General features: G+C 40.9%; 1 protein-coding gene across 2 annotated transcripts in view; it reads left to right on the top strand.

The window, feature by feature from the left end:
* The first annotated feature begins 377 nt into the window (after window positions 1-377).
* Window positions 378-19,728, top strand: part of BAIAP2L1 (BAR/IMD domain containing adaptor protein 2 like 1) — a 66,993-nt gene continuing 47,642 nt past the window's right edge. The window contains exons 1-2 of one of the 2 annotated variants that reach the window (XM_054041078.1): window positions 378-738; window positions 13,109-13,184. In XM_054041078.1, coding sequence (XP_053897053.1) covers window positions 688-738; window positions 13,109-13,184 — 127 coding nt within the window. In that variant the 5' untranslated portion in view covers window positions 378-687. The remainder of the gene's footprint in view (window positions 739-13,108; window positions 13,185-19,728) is intronic. The other variant, XM_054041077.1, reaches the window with a different exon arrangement.

The raw sequence follows: 19,728 nt of genomic DNA, 5'->3' as shown, positions 1-19,728 counted from the left end.
AAAACCTCACTTCCCACGAAAGCTTACGCCCAAATAAATGTGTTAGTCTTTAAGGTGCCACCAGACTCCTTGTTGTTTTTGTAGCTACAGACTAACACGGCTACCCCCTGATACTTGACGTGTTGTGTGCCCCGAGGGGAGCTCGCCTGGCAGAGCTGTTCGTAGCCCTTCGCTGTGGTGGTGCCATGTCGTGCCCTGGGGCGCCTTTGCCTTGTCACACGACACCCTGTCACCGCGCCATAGAGCAGCTCGAAGCTCCCCGGGGCCGAGCATGAGGGGAGGGGAGAGGAGGGGATGGGCGGCTGCTCAGGTAAGAGAGTGGAGCCGCCTGCCCTACCCACCCCCGCTCCCGGGAGGCCTCGCCCCGCCTGGCCCGCGGGCCCTGCCGCGTCAGGCGGCCCCACCTCGCAGGCTCCGCCCCGGGAGCGCCGCCGGGCTGGGCTGGCTGGTTCCACAAGTTTGACAGTTTGGGCGAAGGTGGCAGTGGAGCCGTCTCTGCCGGGACTTTTCTGGGGCGGCGGCCGGGCGGAGAGCGGGGCTCCGAGTGAGGGGCAGCGGAGCAGCTCCCCGAGGAGAAAGTTTTTTCCCGCCGGCCCCCTCGGCCTCTCTGCCGGATTCTCCGGAGCCGCCGCCGCCGCCGCCCCCTTCTCTCCTGCCTGAGGCGCTGCCGCCGTGTCCGGGGCCACGATGTCTCGGGATCCCGAAGAGGTGAACAAGCTGACAGAGAGCACCTACAAGGTGAGTAGGGCCGGGCCGCGGCGAAAGGGGGCGCTCAGGGAGTCAGCGACATAACCCAGTCCAAGGGGCAATCCCCTGCTCGGGCAGCTGGGGCACCCCTGGGTGGGCACACACGCACCCCTCCTCCCTCGGGGGAGAGGGCAGCTGGGGCACCCCTGCATGGGCACACACGCACCCCTCCTCCCTCGGCGGAGAGGGCAGCTGGGGCACCCCTGCATGGGCACACACGCACCCCTCCTCCCTCGGGGGAGAGGGCAGCTGGGGCACCCCTGCATGGGCACACACGCACCCCTCCTCCCTCGGGGGAGAAGGCAGCTGGGGCACCCCTGCGTGGGCACACAGGTACCCCTCCTCCCTCGGGGGAGAAGGCAGCTGGGGCACCCCTGCATGGGCACACACGCACCCCTCCTCCCTCGGGGGAGAAGGCAGCTGGGGCACCCCTGCGTGGGCACACAGGTACCCCTCCTACCTCGGCGGAGAGGGCAGCTGGGGCACCCCTGCATGGGCACACATGCACGGGGGAGAAGGCAGCTGGGGCACCCCTGCGTGGGCACACAGGTACCCCTCCTACCTCGGCGGAGAGGGCAGCTGGCACAGTAAAGGTCACTCTTCAGAAACACACGTCAATATAAAGCTGACTGGTTCTCAATCAGGGGTACACTTACCCCTAGGGTACTGTAGAAGTCTTCCAGGGGATACATCCACTCAATCTAGATATTTGCCTAGCTTTACAACAGACTACATAAAAAGCACTAGTAGAGTCAGTACAAACTAAAATTGCATACAGACAATGATGGGTTTATACTGCACTATATACTATACACTGAATTGCGAGTACAATATTTATATTCCAATCAATTTATTTCATAATTCTATGGTAAAAATGACAAAGTAAGCGATTTTTCAGTGATAGTGTGCTGCGACACTTTTGTATTTTTGCATCTGATTTTGTAAGTAGTTTTTAAGTGAAGTGAAACTTAGAGGTACACTGTACATAAGACAAGTCAGACTCCTGAAAGGGGTACAGTAGTCTGGAAAGGTTGAGAGCCACTGATGTATAGCATACTTGCATTATTCTTCCTTTCTAAACAATATAGGAGAACTCAGCGTACCCAGGATAATGATAATATAGTCCTCTATATACTACTCCTAAACTGTCAGGGTCTTTTACCTTGATCAGGCTGCTACTAAGCAAGTTTTCTCCAGGATATGTTTACACATGCCCCACTACAGAAGAATGTGTGTGTGTGTGTGTGTGTGTATGGGGGGGAGGAGGGTTAAATAAAACAAAAAAATTCAAAAAACTTTTATGGTATCATTAAGGATATTAGTTTAACTGCTTGTAGTTTCACATGGAAAACAGTAGAGCATTAATTAAAATATTTTGTGCCATGAGTGTTCACTTTTTTCAACTAAGCTTATGACTCTTGCATTGTTTTGGGTTTTGCTTTTGTTTTTTTGTGTGATAAATCCATGAAAAGTTAATGGTTGTGGGATATACATACCCCAATATGACAACTGTTAACCCAATTTATGGCAAGTCTGTTTATATGTATGCTTATGCACATAACACTCTATTGTAATACAATCCACAATGCGTCAAAGCTCTTTTGCCCTAAAGAGTTCAAGATTTATTTTTTCTTTTGCAGAATCAATAACTTTAAATGACCAGTAATTCATATAGCCCATTTTGATAATAGGGTATTTTACTGCTGGTGTTTTATGAACAGTGATTCTCACTCCGGGCTGGAGCCTAAAAATGTTTAAGCACTTGAGTAAAGTTATTGGCATGGGCCCCAGTCTGGCAATCGGATTCACATGGGTCCACTCATGCGGTGATCCTGAGCCCCAGCCAGGCTACAAATCAGCAGAGGAGTCCACCTTTGTGGATCTGATTTCATAAATGGGGACATACTTAACCGTACGTCTGGATGCTGATTAGTTATGTGTAAGTTCATGTATGGGGTGTGAAATTTTTCTTTAAAACGTTTTTTAAATTTTAACTTACATCATAAGCTAAAGCTTGTAATAAATCAACATCTATAGGATACGAAATCCATTTTGTGAAAATATGTACACACAACCACAAATGAGCCTCATGTAGAAGTATATGAACTATGAGTGACAGTCCAATTCTAATAATTAAAAAAAAAAAAATCACACACACCTGTGTTTTGCTAGTTGCAGAATGTTTTGTTTCTCTACATTACCTGTACATACTTATTTTGAAACTCGGTCTTCTCCAAACTCAACAACTATCTATATTAAAAGTCTTTATACTTACAATTTCTACATGTGTCTCTATTTAAACACACTGAATTTAATCATACTAAGTCAAATCCTGTAATCCTTACGCATGAAAAACTCTCTTTAAAATCAGAGTTTTGGCTGAGAGATGAGTGCAGTATTTGACCCATAATCTTAGTTTTGCATACTATCTTTTACCAGACAAAGTGCTCAGACTTGCAAAAAACAATTGTGAATCAAGTTACATATGTGCATTTGCAGTTTTGAGCCCAAATGAAGGATTTCTAGTCTTTTTTCATACAAGAGAATACATAATAATAATAATAAGTAATAATGACATTGTCAAGGTATGTTTCCATAAAACAAAATTTTAAAAATTGACTGTTTATAATCCCTCAAACTGTTTCTGTAACAGAATTTGTTTTGTATCAGAGGGGTAGCCGTGTTAGTCTGTTAGTCTCTAAGGTGCCACAGGACCCTCTGTTGCTTTTTACAGAATTTGTTTTGTTACTCTCACTCCCCAATTTGTTTTGTTACTCTCACTCTATCCTACAACCTTTTATTCTTGCAATTAGTCCAGTTGTGTTGGCATCATGTTGTGTTTTCTGTTTGATCACTAGGGGCAGGAGTGCTGGAACAATTTGTATAGTGGGGGTGCTGGGACCCATTGTACCAAACTGTAAACCCTGTTTATGATGGAAACCACTTCAAGCCAGGCAGGGGAGGGGGGCTACCGGATCCCCCAAAACCCCTATTCCAGCACCTATGACTAGGGGGCTTAAAAATACCAAATTTGGGCAAAATTACCATTGACTTTATTGGAAGGAAAATCAGGTTCTTTGTGTATATATAAAAGTTCCCTCCTCTACACTCTATCTTGTCATGTCTTTTACATAATCTCTAATATTTGTGACATCACAGTTACCAATAAAGGCCCTAAATCAGCAAACCCTTTACTCACACAAGTATGCCTATTGCTAATAGGATCATTTTCTTGAGTAAGTTTGCAGGAGGAAGCTCTGAAAGTTAATTGTAATGTTACAAATGCTGGATTGTGACAGGATTACAGGAACTGAGAAATGGTGGGACATAGGACTTGCAGGACCAGTGATAGGCTTTCATCCTTAAAAAAATCATAGCTTGAAGGGGAACTGAAAGATATTGGGAAAGGAAAATTAAAGGTTCTCTTGTTGTCTGTTTCCCACCTTGCCTCCCTTGTAGTGTATTAATAGTACTATCCATGCTATCGGATGCCCTTTAAATACATATTTACTCACTCTGTATGAAGTTCTTACACATATTTACACAAATAATCAGATTAGCTAAAAGATGAGTCGACAAGGTAGACTGTAAATTCATGTTTCTTTGGGGTATCATTTATGTGTTAATTTAGCAATATAAAAAGAAAAAGTGAACATCCCAAAACTAATCAACATTGTTATTACAGCCACCACCCTAAAGCCACAAGTCAACAAAAGCAAAGAATTTCAGAGTTAAGACTGACACTTAATCTTACCCTCTTATTCTTTAGGTATTACATAGCTTTTGAGTATATGATACTATGGCACATGCAGGATGAAACTTGACGGTTTGGAAGATCATAATTTAAAGGCAACCACAACCTTCCTCATAGCACACAACCCTAATAATTTACTGGAGTGATGTTGCACCTATGAATCAGGAGGCTCTGCAGTGAGAGTAGATATTTTGTGACCCCAGGTTGACTGCTAGGCCATTTACTTGTTGGAAGGCCACTACAGCCAATGTGACTTCATGCTAGCAGCAGTATAGAGAAAAACTGCCAGTGAATCATCTGATTGCATACTATGCAAAATGATAACCAAGAAAGCATTGAATTAGAAAGCTATAATTCCATTTCTATGTTCTAATGACTGCACAAGACACTCGTGCTATGCTCTTGTGGCTTATGAGGCTTCCAGAACTCTTGATGGGGTGATAGCCCTTATAGTTCAATGGTGTTTGTTATTAAGCCTAGATTTTAAACTGTATATAACTTAGCAATCATTCTAAGTGCATATTTAGACAGTTTTTAAAATATCCTGTTTACTCCAGGAAGTGTTAGGTTCTTCTGGTAATGTATGGAATTATTAAATAATACTTTCGTGGTAGACAATAATGGTCTCTTATGTAAATATGTAATTATATATGCATAGTTAAGAATCTTGACAATAGTTATTTTAAATTCCTTTAAAAGAAAAAGGGACCGGTGGCAGGGCCAGCTCCAGGCACCAGTGTAGCAAGCAGGTGCTTGGGGTGGCCAATGGAAAGGGGTGTCCCTCAGTCCCTCTCGGAGGGAAGGACCTGCTGCCGAATTGCCGCCGAAGAATGAAGCGGCTACCGCCAAAGTGGGGCCGATCATGGCATTTTTTTCTTTTTCGCTGCTTGGGGCGGCAAAAATGCTGGAGCCGGCCCTGACCAGCGATTAGATTATGGACTGCCTGCCACATTCATTTTAAAAACAAATTAAAATCAATTTAAGAACCTTAAATTTGTTTCATCAAAACAATTGTCTTGTACTACTGAAACCTAAAGTAAATTTATTTTAAAAATTTGTTTAAAAATGTAAAAGACACTACTGGGTTGAGATCTGGAGTGCCAAGAGCTAAATTCCACCTAAGTGTAAAATATGATTCTGTATTGACCACAATAGAGTTGTGCCAACTTAATGCTTCATTTGGACCTAGATTTCATCCTGGGTCACATGTTCATAACCTCTTGAAAAAGAATTTATATTTGAAACATACTGATGGATGACGCTTTAATGTGTTTCTCCTTTAAATAGTAAATGTTTGGCAAGCTGACTGATAATCAGTCATAAGATCTCACCTGGTTTGAAAACACTTGGATCTTAATTTTTTCACTTTGTTAATCTTGTTTTACATCACTGTAATTCTGTTGATTGCCGTGGAATTACACCAGTATAAAATGGGTTTAGGACTTGACTCTGCCTCTGCACCCATTGACATCAGTGGTAAAGCTCCCATTGCCTTCAATGGAACAGGATGTGACTCTTAATGAGGAGGGAGAGAATGAGGCCCTAATTTTATTTGTTACAGAGACGTAGTATGATCATGCAAAAAAAAAAAGTTTTAAGCACAGTACAATACGATTTGTTCTATGTATGTTTATATCTGACTCCTATTTGAGTCAATTAAAGAAATCTCAAGGGGATTTCCAAACATAAAATTGTTATATTAAAGGATTCTTCTAAATGTAATTTGCAGTTATTTTAAATATGAAATAGCACATGTAATCAGTCCAATATACAATTTTAATTAATAACTACTAAGTATGGCTCAGTCTTGCTATGACTGAATATCTAACACTGTAATAATATGAATAGTAAGGTTTATACACAAACACACATGCTGTATATTTAGTAATCTATCAATTTTTTTGGTTAAAGTGTCAGCAGGATGTAAACCTGAAGCTACAGGGACTCTTGGTATTGTTTAGCTGTGTTCATACCTGCTGAGCTATTGTTTTGCATAGGTGTATCTCAAAATAAAAAGCAAAGCTGAGCATTTACAGGAAAGAACTCCTACAATGGGTCTCATTTGTTTTGAAGGTTAAAACTGTTTATAATAGTAGCAGGAATTGAGGAATACGTGTGTGTGTGTGTGTGTTTGTTTTATATTACAGACAGAGAGAACATGTGGAAATGCAAGGTTGGTTCCTTTTTAATTGTGGAGAGTGCTAAGCACATTCAACTCCCATTAACTTCAATAGGAGTTGAAGGCGCCCAGCAGTGGACTCTAGTACAACTCCATGTAATTGTTTAATGAATGACCACAGTATATTTCTCTCAAACCCTTTCATGGCAGGTCATTTTGCTTTTTTATTGTACTTTGCATAAAAAGACGTTTCCTGATGTCTGTTTTGAATAGGTGTCTCCTCTTAATTTCCATTCATCCTAAAGATCAGAAAGCTGTATGAGCTGATTATATGCCTATTGTTCTCTTCTAGTTATCTATTTTTATGAATAGATAAGAGGCACTGTGGTACCAGAGCATAAGGCACTGGACTAACACATAGGAGACTTGGGTTTTGTCACTTCATTTGTTTCCTTTCCCATCCTTTGCGCTTGTTGCACGCTCACTGGCCCATGGAGCAAGTATTAAAAGATCTATAGTGCGCATTAATGTAGTACTGTTTGCATGTGAAATGTAGTCCCATTTCATTGGAGGACTTTTAGTGCATGCCAGAGGGTCCACATAAGCCAGTTAGTTTGTGACACGCTGGTGCACATTAGAATTTACACTCCCGCTGGTGAAAACTAAGGCCACATCTACACTACAAACATATTGATATAACTACGTTGCTCAGGGGTGTGAAAAATCCATACCCCGAGCGACGTAGTTATACTGACCTAACCCCTGGTCTAGACAGCATTGTGCCAACAGGAGAGCTTCTCCCATCGACATAGCTACTGCCCCTCACAGAGGTGGATTAACTGTACCAACAGGAGAAGTGCTCCCATCAGCATAGTAGTGTCTTCACTAAAGCACTACAACAGCACAGTACTTGAAGACAAGCCCTAAGGCATTGTGTGGTCTTGTCTATTTGGATGATGCTCTTCAAGGCAGGGACCATTTCTTTTTGTGTGTTTGTATAATGCTTCAAACAATGGGTTCCTGGTTCAGCTGGGACCTCTAGACACACTGTTGTAATACAAATAATTCATATTAGTAAAAGTTCTCTTGGGTTATTGTTTCTTTCAATAAATTATAAATAGCAGAAATTATAAAACACTGGGTTGTTATTTTAAAAAAAAAAGCATGTTCTGCCAATTATTTTTTAAATCCAGTGTTTTATCCCTGGGTGACTTTTCTGCTATTTCTAGAGTTCAACAAAAATAAAGCAATCACTTTTTAAAAATATGAAATATCTCAGCATTGTGTAAAATACTAATACTTGTCAGAAAATTTGGGCCTGACCCTGAGAAATGCTGAGCACCTGCAGCTCCCATCAACTTCGAAGATAACTCCAAGATAAAGCCATTTTCTTTTTGAAAAATATTCTGCATTTTTGTGGGACTTTTTGGGGATGGGGCAAGAAGTGTCATTACTTTACAAATCAAGTTGCATAAACAGATCAGACTTTTGCTTGTCTTGAGGTTTTCATAAAATGATAGGATTCATCCTGCTTTTCTCTACTGCTGAACAGAAGAAAACCCTGTTTAATAAATTCAGTTGCCTTTTTTTTGAGATTGTCTGAAGGGTGGAGTTTAATAATCTTGGAGTAGGAAATTTTAAAAATAAAATGCATAATTTGCTGTCAGATAACAAACTTAAGTGGACTTTGTTTCCTTCCCCACAAACCCTCAAAGTAATGCTGAACATTCCCACCAACCATCCCCTTCGACAAAAGCGTGAGGAAAATAGATGAGCTTTGCACTGTTCCATGAATGTCAATTAACTATGGCCAATGCATTGAATCAAACAAGCAAATTCCAGAGCATAGGACCTTCCATTGGGAATGTCTTGTCTCATCCCTCAAACATTAAAATCTAGAGACTGGCTGGGGCACTTCTTCTAACAGTCAACTGCTGTGTCCGTGCAAAGGCTTCCAGCCACATCTGGGTCTATTAGAGAAAAGATCCACGAGTTGTGTCTTTCATTAATGCAGGCCAAATTCTCAGGCTTTCCCCATAGCCTCATATATACCATGAGCAGAAAGGATGATATAGCGGAACTCTTCTTGAGAACACTCTGTACTTAAGTGGACTTATTCTTCTATCATAATCTTGTCTATACTTGCCAGTGTCTGCAGAGAGTCAACAAAATCTAATGGTCAATGGTACTGAAATCTACTTATGGATGGGGAAAAAATACTATGGCCCCGGACTTCTGTCTGTTTCTAGGAAGAGATGAACAATGAAGCTAGTACAGTCTTTGTCTACCCAGTTTGAAAGCCAAATTTAAAGTTTGTATAGGGAGTATACAAAGAAGTATAAGGACTAATGGCACTGCGGTTGCAGGCCACAAACTTTTCAATACCATTACACAGAAGTGGAAGGTCAGAGTTGTGGCAATAACTGGGAACTTTATCAGTACTAAAAGTAGATTTCATGATCATATGTCTAGCAACTGCTTGCCGGAGGGAAGCGGTTACATTGCCCACTCAAAGTGAGGCATTGGGGATAATCAACATTTCCTTGCTATGTTTTCCTAGCAATGAGAGTACCTGGGCCAAGTCGGTATGTTAAAGAGAAAAATAAATGTATTCAGTGGCTCGTGTACATGTGTGCATCTTTGTTAAATAAAATATTGCATTACTAGAGAGGGAAAAGTTCAGAAGATATCCATTTAAGTCTTGTTGGTTCTGATGTCAACATGGTGAATTACTGATGGATGGAGTCTAATTCTGTAAGAAAAATGCTTTCAAGTGGGTAAACAGAAACATGCTATAATTCTTTTACTATTACAAAACAGACTTGTCTGACAGGGCTTTAGTATGACATTAGTCACTGCTATACATTTGTATACACATCCTTAGGATGCCTTATTACAGTGTGCCTTCAGTGAGAGCTGTGCATGAGTAAGCACTGCAGTATCTAAACCCTATAATTTTCTCATTTCAACAAAATATAAACAGTCATATATATTTTAAATGTTATTAGTAGAATCTGTGACTACTAAATGTATAAAAGAGTGAGTTTGAAAATAATCTACTCGCAGTTACAAGAAACACTCAAGATTATAACAAAACAATATAGGGGAAATGTTTTTTTTCTCTCTCTCTCTCTCCAGTTTAACATCATTGCGTGTATCAATCACTTTAATTGTTTCACATGTGCAGTCATCTAGTTTCTTCTGTTCTCTGCATGGGTTTTTTTTAGAAAAAGGAAAATAGGACCATAAAAACACAAGTGAGGTGGTACTTGAGACCGATTTTAACTCATTCTTTACTTTATAAATTAACTAGATTTCATTGTGGATTGATGCTTTGTAAAAAAGGCTTCTTTTTTTCTTTATGGTGTCTGAATAGCCTTAAGAGACAATTTTGTTTTTGTTTTTTTTCTTCCTAAATTTTTTAAAATTTTAGAATGTTCTTATCACATTCTCTTGGTCTATGCATATACTAAATAGACATACTTTTGCCAGTATATTACCAGTACAGCACGCAAAAGATTAAAACTTTTTCATTGTTGTCTGTTCTTTTTGTTAAACAGAAGGTGTTTATTTTGAACACCTTGAGTTTCAAAGTACATTTATTTGACTAACATCTAAAAAGATGCCAGTGTTTCAGGTCAGACTCCTTTGTTCAATTACTATGTGAGTTTTCAGATATGTAATGATCCTTGTTTGTTTCTAGTGGTTTGTAATGTAGCACTGTCGGATTTGTAGATTTTCTTGGCAGATTTCAGAGTTTATTAGTAGGTCTTTTTTTCTAGGTTCTCTCAGAACCTGTAACACTTATTTTTGTAAAAGTCTCTATTCTTTTTGTACTTGATGTAACATTACAAAAATATGTCAGAAAATGGAAAGGTTGCTTTTAAACAAAAAATAATGGACTTGCAGAACAATTTTCAGTAACATATGTATAAGTTGATGTCAAAACAGATCCTATACAAGCCATCACAGAGAGAAAAAATCTGAAAAAGATGGGAGATTTTTAAAACTGTTCAATTTAAAATTGATAGTGCAGAACTAATACAATATAATTTTATATTTCTCTCCATTTCATTTTCCTTCACATGTGATATTTGAGTTATAGCATTGCTTTGGCATAATAAGTGCTTGTAGAGTGCTTGAGGTAATTTGAAATTATAAACATTGCAAAATCTCAGTGATTCACAAAAATTAGCATTTTAAATATATCAGGGGTCGGCAACGTTCGGCACGCGGCTCGCCAGGGTAAGCACCCTAGCGGGCCGGGCCAGTTTATTTACCTGCTGACGCGGCAGGTTTGGCCGATCACGGCCCCCACTGGCCGCGGTTCGCCGTCCTGGGCCAATGGGGGTGGCAGGAAGCCGCAGCCAGCACATCCCTCGGCCCATGCTGCTTATATATACCTCAATATAATGCTGTCCTCAGGAGCCAAAAAATTTTACCGCGTTATAGGTGAAACCGCGTTATATCGAACTTGCTTTGATTTGCCAGAGTGCGCGGACCCCCCCCCCCCCGGAGCACTGCTTTACCGCGTTATATCAGAATTCGTGTTATATCGGGTAGTGTTATATCGAGATAGAGGTGTGTGTGTGTGTGTGTGTGTGTATATATTCAAATAAAAGTATGTATTGTGAAGATTAATTGCTCAGTATTTGTGGATATCAAGAGGAAATTCCTTTAAAAGTACATGTATGGGGAATTGTATTTGACATACAAGGGGAAAACAGAGTCATAATATTGAAACTACTTAGCTTAAAATGACCAGTAATATGATAAATATAGCCAGTCCTGTGTTGTTTGCTCAGGCATAAGTCTTGTTTACATCAGTGGAAGTTTAGCATGAGTAAGGAATGCAAGATCAACCCACTCCTCTTTTCCTTCTTTACCTTTTCTTTTCAAACATAAATGGGGTAACTATCTGAATTACAGTTAAACCACAACCACATAAATCCATTGGACTACCATTCAAGCAACCTACCAAGTAGCTAAACACCAGACCCAACTTTTTCAAAAGTAATTAGTAATATTGGGTGCATCCATTTTATTACCCAATTTGAGACACCTTTAAAGGGCCAGATTTTCCAAGGATGGATGTTCTGAAAAATCAGGCCTCTTCAATATGTCTCAGCTTTTGGCACCGAAAAATCAATGGGCACTTTTGAATATCTTGGTTTGAAGGAAAATGCTGTTGTTCTCCTTCCACTTTTCGACAGGGGAGGCATTTCTAAAATTTGGAGTGTTTAAAACTGGATCTCAATGAATGGTTACTTTTTTCTAAATTGGACCAATGCAGCTATTTTCCTGAATTGTGAATGACAGTTTCACAATCTCTGCCACTTCACCTGTTGTTAGAATTTGGTGGTTATGAAGGCAGCCATACTATGTGTTTTTGGATTTCTAGTCTTAGTTGCTCCAGCCAAAATAATTGTAACAACATTCAAAAGCAGCTGTAGTCGTTTTTTTGTTGTTTTTGTTTTGCGTTGAAGGAAGCCAGTAATTCTCATTTTACTTTTTGGTGGAAGTATTATCACTCAAATTGGGCTGACACCATACAATACATTGAGATTTCAAATTGAATGTGTGAACTACTCTTTCAAAATGCCATGCTGTGAGTCACCAAAAAAACAAAACAAAAAACCTTTCAGTAGGGCCATCGCTGTATTGTTTTTGATTGGAAGGTGTTAAGTCATCTCCAAGTCACCTGTCTAGTCAGAAAACTCAAAAGTATTTTTTCTTTTTGAAGGAATATCCAAATTCTGAATAGTAGCCAGTAGTCTTTCTTTGTCTTAAAGTATTTAGGTAGTAGTGGAGAAAAGGGATTTCCCTTCTCTCCTGCTTCTCCCTCTCTCCCTCATTAAAGAAGGATCTGTGTAAACTTTAGTCTTGAATGTATGAGCACTCTTACCAAGGTTAGAGAAAAGGTCAGATTCATCTCTGTTTTAAGTGAGCACAAATCCATTGAAATTAGAAGTGTTGCACTGCTTAGGCCAGAGGTTAATTTTGCACTGATATCCTAATTTTGAATGCCCAGCATCCAAAAAAAATGCACTGTGGCGGTCAAACATCCACTTTAGCAGATTTTCAATATGTGCCTTGCATCTGAGTTTAAAATCCTGTATGTCTACACTGCAATTAAAAACCCACAACTGGCCTGCGTCAGCTGTCTTGGGCTCACAGGGCCAGGGATGCTATTTAATTGCAGTGTAGATGTTCAGGCTCTGGCTGGCGCCCAAATTCTGTGACGCTCTTCTCTCTGAGTCCCAGAGTTCGGACTCCAGCCCAAGCCTGAATGTCTACACTGCAGTTGAACAGCCCGCTAACCCAAGTCCCACAAGCTCAAGTCAGCTGACACGGGCCAGCCACAGGTTTTTAATTGCAATGTAGACAAGTGCTGGCTTATGCTGTGGCGACTCAAATCAGCTTTTTCATGTACTTATTGCGTGCACTGAGTTTTCTTTGTTATAATGTGGCTTTTTTCTGATCATCAGAATGTTATGGAACAGTTCAATCCTGGGCTACGGAATGTAATAAACCTGGGGAAAAATTATGAAAAAGCTGTTAATGGTAAGTCTTCCTAATTTTTAAATTCAATTATAAATTTAATAACTTTTTATTTTAAATGTATATGCTGTTTTAAGATATCAGAAGCTATATATACGTTTAAATTCAATTTTGCATGTTAAATTATAATTTCTATTAATTTTAGGTTTTGTATTTTTCTTTAAATCAGTGAAAATAAGATTTTTAGCTGCAGTGTTCGCATCCCAAACATTTTACCATAGTGCTACTGCATGAAAAATAAAGTGAAACTGACTAATCAATTTTCATTGTCCAAGCTTAGTGGAAATGTAAAAATAATATCAAGGTTAAAAAAATTAGATGTTTTAATATCTTAAGTGTCTTTAGAAATGCATGGAAAAATGACCTGTTCCTGCCAACTCTTACTCACATAAGTATTCATTACCCATGCAAATAGCCCCATGAGTTCAGTGGAACTACTTGCATGAGTAAGGTTTGCAGGATTGGACTAGATTTAAAAAAATTAGACAGTGTCACTTTTTAAATCTAGTTAAAATTGAAATAAGTGAATTAGTGTCCTCGGAGCCAGTCTCAAACTTTTTCTCATGTGACATATACCCATCGACTTTAGTGGGACTATTTGTATAAGAATTGATTTACAAGAGTGGGCTCTAGACCCCCAGAGTTTGCTTAGAGGGACCCCTTCTTTTACGTGGACCTATGGAACAATTTGATATTGGAGAGATGTGGACCCCCTAAATAATATGACCTGATTCAAGAGGCTGAAGGTGTCTATTGCTTGTCATTCTCCTTTGTCACAGTGCTAGACTTCATGAACATGTCAAGGGTAATGTATTTATCTTCAACCAAAGAGCCACTGGGATATCTCGTCACTCTAAAACTCCAGTGCATATTTTGCAAAACAGTAAATTACAGCATGATGGAGACAAATACAAGGAAAATTGACTTATTACAAAAATGTCTGTTTAGATTCAATTAACTGATGCTTTATATCGGTTATGCAGTTTATAGAATGAAGGCAGTACCATATATGACAACAATACTTAAACATTTTGAAAAGGTTTCATACTTGCTATTTTGATTCATTATGTATTGCTCACTAACACTTTGAAAATGCATTTCAAACCTCTTATTGCTGCAAAATTCTTCTAGTATCCCTTTTAACAAAATATGTGTTTGTAACAGTGGTATAAAATGTACCTGGTCAGTACAGCAGCACTGGAGAAATACATTGCTGTTATGTTCTGTGTACCAGAAAATGTGTTCTTAAGAGCAGATTGATGTACCAGGTCTTGTATGTGTGCTCAATTTAATACGAATGAATGGTTAATTACAACTGCTGATGAGCAACTAGCACATTATGGGAACCAACAATAGAGATCTGATATAATTGTTGTTTTATGCACGCTGTAACAAGGAGTAAATATTCTGTTCCCAAGCACTAAAATGTATCATGACTTCTCACATAAATCAGAATTAAACGGACAAACAGTAAAACTTTAAATCCGACACACAGAACGCTTCATTACCGTTTTTGTAGATACTGTGGGGTTACATGAATCTCCCTTTCTTTTCTATATTACAAGTTACCAGTCATTAAACAGGTGAAGAGATTATATAGTATGTTTTCCCATTAAAAACAACCCAGCTATACAAGCATAGAAAAATCTTACTTTTAAAAAGGACCATTAAATAATTTGAATTGCATATATTGGGATATAATTTAACAAAAGGCAAACTCCTGCTCACATACTCAGTCTGCTCCAAATCATTCAATCATATCTGGTGAAAGTGGTGGAGAAATTTTAAAAGTTATTGCTCGAAAATAGAATTGTGAGAGAATATTGGATTTAGATCAGAGCACCGTACTGATCTCTTGGACTTCTGTATCCTATAGTCCAGTAGGTGAGGCTAATTTGGCAGCATCTATTCAGAAAGTTTGAATACTAAACCCCTGTGAAAGATGGCTTAGAAAGGAGTGAGAGACTGCAGGGACCTGGAACATAGTGAGAAGTTTCTCATTTTCATTCAAGAAGAGGGAAGCTTTTGCCTCAGGCTACTTCAGTAGCCCACGCCCTCAGGATGATAGATGATCCAGTGCAGAGGTGGGCAAACTACGGCCCGCGGGCCACATTCGGCCCCCAGGACCGTCCTGCCTAGCCCCCGAGCTTCTGTCCTGGGAGGCTAACACCGGCCCCTTCCCCGCTGTTCTCTCTCCCCCGCAGCCTCAGCTCACTCACTCCACCGCCGGCGCAGTGCTCTGGGCGGTGAGCTCCTGGGGCAGCGCAGCTGCAGAGCCCGGCCTGACCCAGTCTCTGTGGTGGCGGTGGCGGCATGGCCCGGCTCCAGTGCCGCCAGCCACCGGTGCTCCAGGCAGCGCGGTAAGGGGGGCACAGAGTAGGGGTGGTTGGATAGAGAGCAGGGGAGTTTGGGGTGGTGGGCATGGGTGTGGATAGGGGTTGGAGCGGTCGGGGGGAGAACTGGGAGGGGTTGAATGAGGGCAGGGGTCCCGGGCCGGGGGCAGTCAGGAAGGAGAGAGGGGGTTGGATGGGGCAGCAGGGGGCAGTCAGGGGCAGGAGTTCTGGGGGCAGTCAGGGGACAGGGAGATGGGGCAGGGGTCCCGGGGGGGCCGTCAGGAATGAGAGGAGGGGTTGGATGGAGCAGCGGGGGTTCGGGGGCGGTCAGGGGACAGGGAGCGGGGGTTTGTGGATGGGGCAGGGGTCCCGGGGGGGCTGTCGGGGAACAGAGGGGGTTGGATGAGGCAGGAGTCCTGGGGGGGGAGGGCAGATAGGAGGTGGGGGCTGGGCCACGACCCCCTCCCCTAACCGGCCCTCCATACAATTTACGAAACCCGATGCAGTCCTCAGGCCAAAAAGTTTGCCCACCCCTGATCCAGTGCCTCACTAGTCCATGTGGTGAAAAGAAGTTGAATCTATAGCTGGTCAGAGCTTTAGCACAGGTTGCAATGTGTCTGGTTGACACAAATCTAGCCTTCAGGATAGCTTTGCTTACCTGGAAAGCCATAAATAAAGATACTGGTAATGGGGCAAGAAAATTGGCTCAGACCCAGACTGTGAAGAGTACTGATCAACTCCATCAAGAGTTGGAAAGTAATGGGCATTACCCATCAAAAAATTGAGTTGTAGTGTAGGGGAGTGAGACCAGGAACTGAAGGGGATCCTGTAACCCCTTTGGGGCCTGGCTCAAGGATAACTAGCCAATGTAAGAACCACTTGATGTACTATGGGATAGGCAATGACCTCACTATTAGCTAGGGTTGGCATCCCTCCAGGATTGTCCTGGAGTAAGGTGCCACAAGTACTCCTGTTCTTTTTTCAGGAATTAAAGATTAATCTTTAATTAAAGATCATGTGATGTGATGTTATGAAATCTCCAGGAATACGTCCTACCAAAATTGGCAACCCTACCTTTGGCAGTAAAACTATAATTGGCTGGCTGGCTCACTGCTCTGTGTCTTCTCCCTGGTGTCCCCAACAAGAGTATTCTGAGGTCAGAGGAGATGGCCTGCTTGGATTGTACTTGGGGAATGAAAAGCTTACTACAACAAAAAGTTAAAAGGAAGAAGACTTTCTGCCTCCTTCAAAAACAAACTACTACTCAAAGCATATGCATCATTTCCACTTGCAAGAATATCTGACCAATTCTTGCCATTACTTCTTAAGCTCATGACATAAAAATCTGATGCAGATGCCCTGAAGATGCAGGGAATCAGATTTGTATGTTATAAACTACTACATGTGTAAACTGCTGTTCGCTGCTAGCCCTTCTCCAGTTTGAATCTTGCTGCTTCAGTGTTCAATCCAGCAAAACTGGCCCTACCATTTAAATCAAATGCACATATTAACATGGAAATCATTAACAGGAAATAATCGAAACCACTGTGACTTTAATATATAATTATGCTTAATGTTTCCTGAAAAACCTGAACTCAGTTATGTTGTATCCAGCCAATATGCAATAAAAATTGGCCAAACATTGTCTTAAAATCAAGACAGTTAAAACGTTGTCACGTCTTCTCAGAGAACAGGATTTCTTTCTTGTACATTAGGTTAGTCCTTGTGTCTTATAGCAATGAAAGTTTTCCAGCTTTGCCTTTTAAATTTCTGTAATGCTTGTGCCTAACAAGTGTGATCACGTCAAACATGAGAATGTGTGTTCATGAGTTTGTTTTGGAGTTGTGAATTCACTGACCAAGAAAAGGTGAGAAATGTTAATTGACAGAACTTACTAAATATCAATAACAGCCCTCTAGCTGAATTGAAATGGTTTGAGTCCAGCTTTACTGCACCGTAAGTACTGCAAGCCTGGAAGAATTTATAGTATATGCTCACTTTCAGGTTGATGTTACATCCTGATATGCTTTGTCCTGGGAATCTAAATTTCCCACAGCAAGTTGCGCAGGAGAGGAGTTTTCAAAGAGTTTGCCTTGTTTAGACTAGCAAATGAAGGGTGAGGGGATATGATTGCTCTTTATAAATACATAATGGGGGTAAAAATCAAGGTAGGAGAAGATCTAATTAAGCTAAAGGATAATGACGGCACAAGAACACGTGTAAGATCCAGCCATGAATAAATTTAGTTAGACCGGAAATTGGAAGAAAGATTTTATCAGAGAAGTGAGGTTCTTGAACAGGCTTCTAATAGGACTGGTGGGGCAAACAAACTGGTTAGTTTTAAAATGAAGCATGATAAGTTTGTGAACAGGATTATGTGATTGAGTTGCCTGCAATAGCAGGGGACTGGACTTGGGACTGGTAGGGACCTCCTGAATCGTCATATTCCTATGTAGGAGAATTTACATATGAAAATAGAACAAAGAAAGAAAAAGAAAGTCATTGTGACATCTAGAGTCAGTAATGGGACAGTGTTGTAATCACATAGATGTTCAATCAGGCTATCACTCGACACATATTCTTCCATAGGATACCATAGATTTGTAGCGTTTCCTGTTTTTAAAAAAGGACCTAATTAGCAGCCGATAGCTGTTGGGTAACCTGTATGATATGAGTTGATAGTCTCAGCCTAGTTTCAAGTAAACCTTGGCTCAAACTAGTTTATGTGTGTTCATGAGTGAAATAAGCTCTAAACACAGATAGATGTAGGTATTGTTTTGGGAGACTGAAACTAATTTTCTGAATGACAAAATCCTTGATTGACAAATTGTACGCAGACAATACTCATACAAATCTTCCTCAGATCTGTCCAAGGAAGTGGAAATATTAACTTGAAATATTGATAGATATTATGCTGTATGGCTCATTCAGGCAGCTTACTTATTGTCTCAGGAGTGTTAGTGTCACCAGTTGAAAATAAAGATGATAATGCCAAATCTGATTATCTAGCATTCCAACTCTAGCTAGCATAAATCTCCTTAATCTGAAAGATTAAGTTCTTGAAAGATTTTCAAGTCCTATAATTTAAAGAATCCAGAATGCCTTACCAGTTAAAATGAAAAACATCAGTGGCATTATATTTCTAGAACTGTATTTGGTAACCTAATTATTATTCTTGCCATAGAGAATCCTCAGACATTTTCTAAATGCTTAGTGACATTATATGAGCTGGAAGTATGTGATGAGTGCAGGTTAATATTTGTAATATATTAATCTCCATGAGTACCTGTCCATGTGCTACAGAAAAATTAAGAGTAAAACATAAAGGTCTAGCAGACTGTTGTGACAGTCTGCACCCTTATGTTCATCCTTTTTACAAGATGATAATAAATTTTGTACAAAGTATGCCTTGTGAGGTATTATTTGAAAACCCAATCTGCTGAACGTGATTGTCCTGGTAAAATAGTGACAACGTTGTATGTAAAGTTATAAGATTCTACTGTATGATATTGCTGAGACATGTTCCAAGTCTAGAAAAGCAGGCACAAACCAGTTCCTTAGAGACAAAATGCAAACTGAGCCTTGGCATAATCAGCATAACCAAATGGAATGTCAGCATAATCAAATGGACTGGCACCTTGTTAAGCAGACACTGGCAGGAAGAAGGTTGTGAGCAAGAAATTTACATCTTGGCAATGGAACAGCTGGAAGTTCCCATTTCCCCAGATCTGCTTTTCCTGAACCCCAACTGGAGAGGATTATCAAAGAGGAGAAAAAGATATAAAAAATGAGGAACAGAGGCCTCAAATCACTTCTCTCCTTCCTTTCTCTCTGCCCATGATATCCACAATGCCTGAAGGACAAGGAAAGGAGCATTGGACTGGGGGATGGGTCCTGACTGGAAAGCATCCAACCAGGAAGTCTGCAAAAGAACATGGGGTGAGAGAGAGAGAGAGAGAGAGAGAGAGAGACTTCGGCTTTGAATTAATTTAACTTAGGGTTACCATATTTGCACAGTCAAAAAAAGAGGACATGGGGGGGAGGAGCCCTGCTCTAGCCCCGCCCCTGCCCCGCCCCAAATCACTCCCTCCCACCCCCTGACTGCCCCCCTCAGAACCCCCAACTCCCCCCTGCTCCTTGTCCCCTGACTGCCCCCTCCTGGGACCCCTGCCACTAACTGCCCCCCTAGGACCCTACCTGTCCCCTGACTGCCC

The sequence above is a fragment of the Malaclemys terrapin genome, chromosome 10, assembly GCF_027887155.1.
Source record: "Malaclemys terrapin pileata isolate rMalTer1 chromosome 10, rMalTer1.hap1, whole genome shotgun sequence".
NCBI classification, from domain to species: Eukaryota; Metazoa; Chordata; order Testudines; family Emydidae; genus Malaclemys; species Malaclemys terrapin.
The sequence above is the reverse complement of the archived record's forward strand: the minus strand, read 5'-3'. Positions and strand labels throughout refer to the sequence as shown.